Source organism: Sinocyclocheilus grahami, unplaced genomic scaffold (assembly GCF_001515645.1).
Source record: "Sinocyclocheilus grahami isolate Dianchi unplaced genomic scaffold, SAMN03320097.WGS_v1.1 scaffold24288.1, whole genome shotgun sequence".
NCBI classification, from domain to species: Eukaryota; Metazoa; Chordata; class Actinopteri; order Cypriniformes; family Cyprinidae; genus Sinocyclocheilus; species Sinocyclocheilus grahami.
Genome location: NW_015519418.1, coordinates 1 through 2,800, shown reverse-complemented (window position 1 = coordinate 2,800; position 2,800 = coordinate 1). Strand labels below are relative to the sequence as shown.

The following is a 2,800-nucleotide window of genomic DNA, read 5'->3' as shown; positions in this document are numbered from 1 at the left end:
AAAAGGCATTGTTTAAATATGTAGCACACATTTATTAAAATCTCTCTCTGTGTGTGTGTGTGTGTGTATTATAGTTTGTTAGTGAGTGCATATTACATGATCAAAATTTTGTAATAATATATAAAAAAGTAACTGCAATCTGATTATAAGTATTATGAAACATAATACAGTTTACTTACAAGTACTATATACACACACACATAAATTCTCAAATACATGCAGTATACCGTGTATATATAGAAAATGGTCATAAGGAAATTAAATGTATAAATTTGTTACTTAATAATACTTATGTAACTAACCCAAATATGATAACATTATCTATTGGCAACATACAATATGAAGCCAAAACCATGTGGATATTTGGTCACACTTGGACCAATTCTCACTATTAACTACAACTTTTGACACAATAAACTCCTAATTTGCTGCTCATCAATAGTTAGTAAGGTAGCTATTAAGTTTAGGTATGGGGTCGAATTAAGTGATCTAAAATATGGTCATGTGCTTTATTAGTACTAATAAACAGCCAAACTGCTAGTAATATGCATGCTAATAAGCAACTAGTTAATAGTCAGAACTGGTCCCTAAACCATTTAGTGCACAAAATCAACACCCAATAGCCTTCATGCTATCAGCATTTTAGCACATGTTTCCGAGTTCAGGCCTGCAGAGTTCAATTTTCTAAACTGCAATTCTATAAAATTTCACTTGATATTAAAGCTTCAATTATTACTGTCTTTTGGCTATACAATTGTTATATCTTTCGCTTTCTTGAACTTCCATCAAGTTCAAGATAAACTTGCCATTGATGACAAATGTCAAATTCTTTATTATTACTATTTTTTGTAAATATTATTTGTATGCTTCTGGAGCAATTTAGAATCACATTTACGTGATTTTTTAATGGACTTAAAATCTTATTGATTTTTTTTTGACCCTGTCTGACCACTTAGGTAACGCTTCAGAGTGCAATAAACGTTTGATGTTTGTACTTTCCCTCACATCACATTCCTGCAGACCTATTTCTGGAAAAATGTTTGCCCTGTGCAAACAAAATCATCTATATTTAGCAAGGGTTTAAATTCAGAAGCTATTTTTGAATTTAACCTAATTCCCATTTTTAAAAATCTAGTTCTACAAAGTACATTACATATGACAAATCAATATAATATTATACAACATAATATCAATCACAATTTTATACCATTTTAACATTTGAAGAAAGCCACATGCCAGCTTAGGTGCATCCCAGTACAATGTGGTTAGAATTTTTTGTATTGCCTTGCATCAGAATAATGCTCGGGTTTGTAAATATACTTAATATAACAGTAAAAATATAATAGTACTATAATATGTTCATTGTTGTTTCACATATATTTATTTATATTATGGAGATTATATTGTGTCAATCTCATTTTGAATTTCCCATGGAGGCAAAGGTCAGGTCATGTTCGCTGTGAAGCGCGTGATCATGCTGAGTAGCCTTGACAGCTAGGTTTCCAAGGCGATGGGTGAGATTAAATGTGCATATGTGTGTGTGTGTGTGTGTGTGTACCATGTGTGTGTACACAGAAGGCAATGATCTTTGTGGCCACCTCCCCACCTCCTTCACTGGAGCATAAAAACAGCTGGGCATCTCTATGCACCTCACACACATTCAAATTTGTGCAAATCAACGCTCATCATACACTTGTTGTGAAAAGACTTGCAAAGATGCCTTGTCTTACTTCAGCTCAGAGGCAAGGGATGCTGAGTGACTTTGAGTCAGTGCTGGAGAGAATTCTCATGGTAAGAGCCAAAGCAATAAAACTAGAGTATCTATGTTTAGACTGACATGAATCATCATTTTTTGATTCATTGGCACTACTGTGAGTGTTTCAAACACATTTGAGATAATCTGAAGCATACAGTCTGTTAATATCAAATTATGACTGTTTAAAACTATTTACTTATTTGAATCTCTCTCTTTCTGGCATATTCTACAGGTGGAACAAATTTTGTCCGAATTTCTGTTGAGTAAAGAAGATCTAGAGGAAGTGATGAGGAGAATGCGGAGAGAGATGGAGAGGGGACTGCGAGTGGAGACACACAATGAAGCCAGCGTCAAAATGCTGCCCACTTATGTCCGCTCCACACCTGAAGGCTCTGGTAAGAGTTCTGCTCTGATCCTCATGCTGGGAAACTACATGTTAATATAAAGGGAAGTCAGATAAAACAAAAGTCATGTGTTTCATGTTGGTTGAGTATAATTTATATGCTGTATTTTATAACTTTTTGTCTACAAATAAATGTGTAATTAAAATTAAATTTAAAACATTTTTTCGTTTGGAACTGTATTTTATGTTGTCATTTTATGTGGCATCAGACATATGCTCTAGGAAGCATACATCTGTTTACTCACCCTCATGCCATTTCAAAACTGTATAACTGAATTTCTTCTGTGGAGAAAACATACATTTTTTGAAGAACTGTTTTGTCCTTACAGTGAAAGTCAGTGGAGTCTAAAACAATATTGGACCATATTGACTTTCATTGTAAGGACAAAAAGCAGACATTTTTCAAAATATCTTTTGTGCTCTGCAGAATAATGAAAGTTGTATAGGTTTGGAATAACATGGACTGATGGACTGTTCCTTTAAGTGACATAAAGTAAATATGTTGCAGTGTGTTGCAGAGTTTAATCAATAATAGCTTCTTATTAGGTTAGTTTGTGTAAATAACGATGAGTACATTGACAAAAAGTCCTAATGGACTTTCTTTTCTGGAATCAGATGTTGATTCCTACGAGTCATAATGT

At 33.5% G+C, this 2,800-nt stretch overlaps 1 protein-coding gene across 1 annotated transcript; it reads left to right on the top strand.

Moving 5' to 3' along the window:
• Window positions 1–1,669: 1,669 nt before the first annotated feature.
• LOC107580071 (glucokinase-like) lies at window positions 1,670–2,151 on the top strand (the record flags this gene model as incomplete). The annotated part of the gene is made up of 2 exons (XM_016265818.1): window positions 1,670–1,791; window positions 1,989–2,151. Coding segments are annotated over exons 1-2 (238 nt in total), but the record flags the coding sequence as incomplete, so codon positions are not given.
• Window positions 2,152–2,800: the final 649 nt, after the last annotated feature.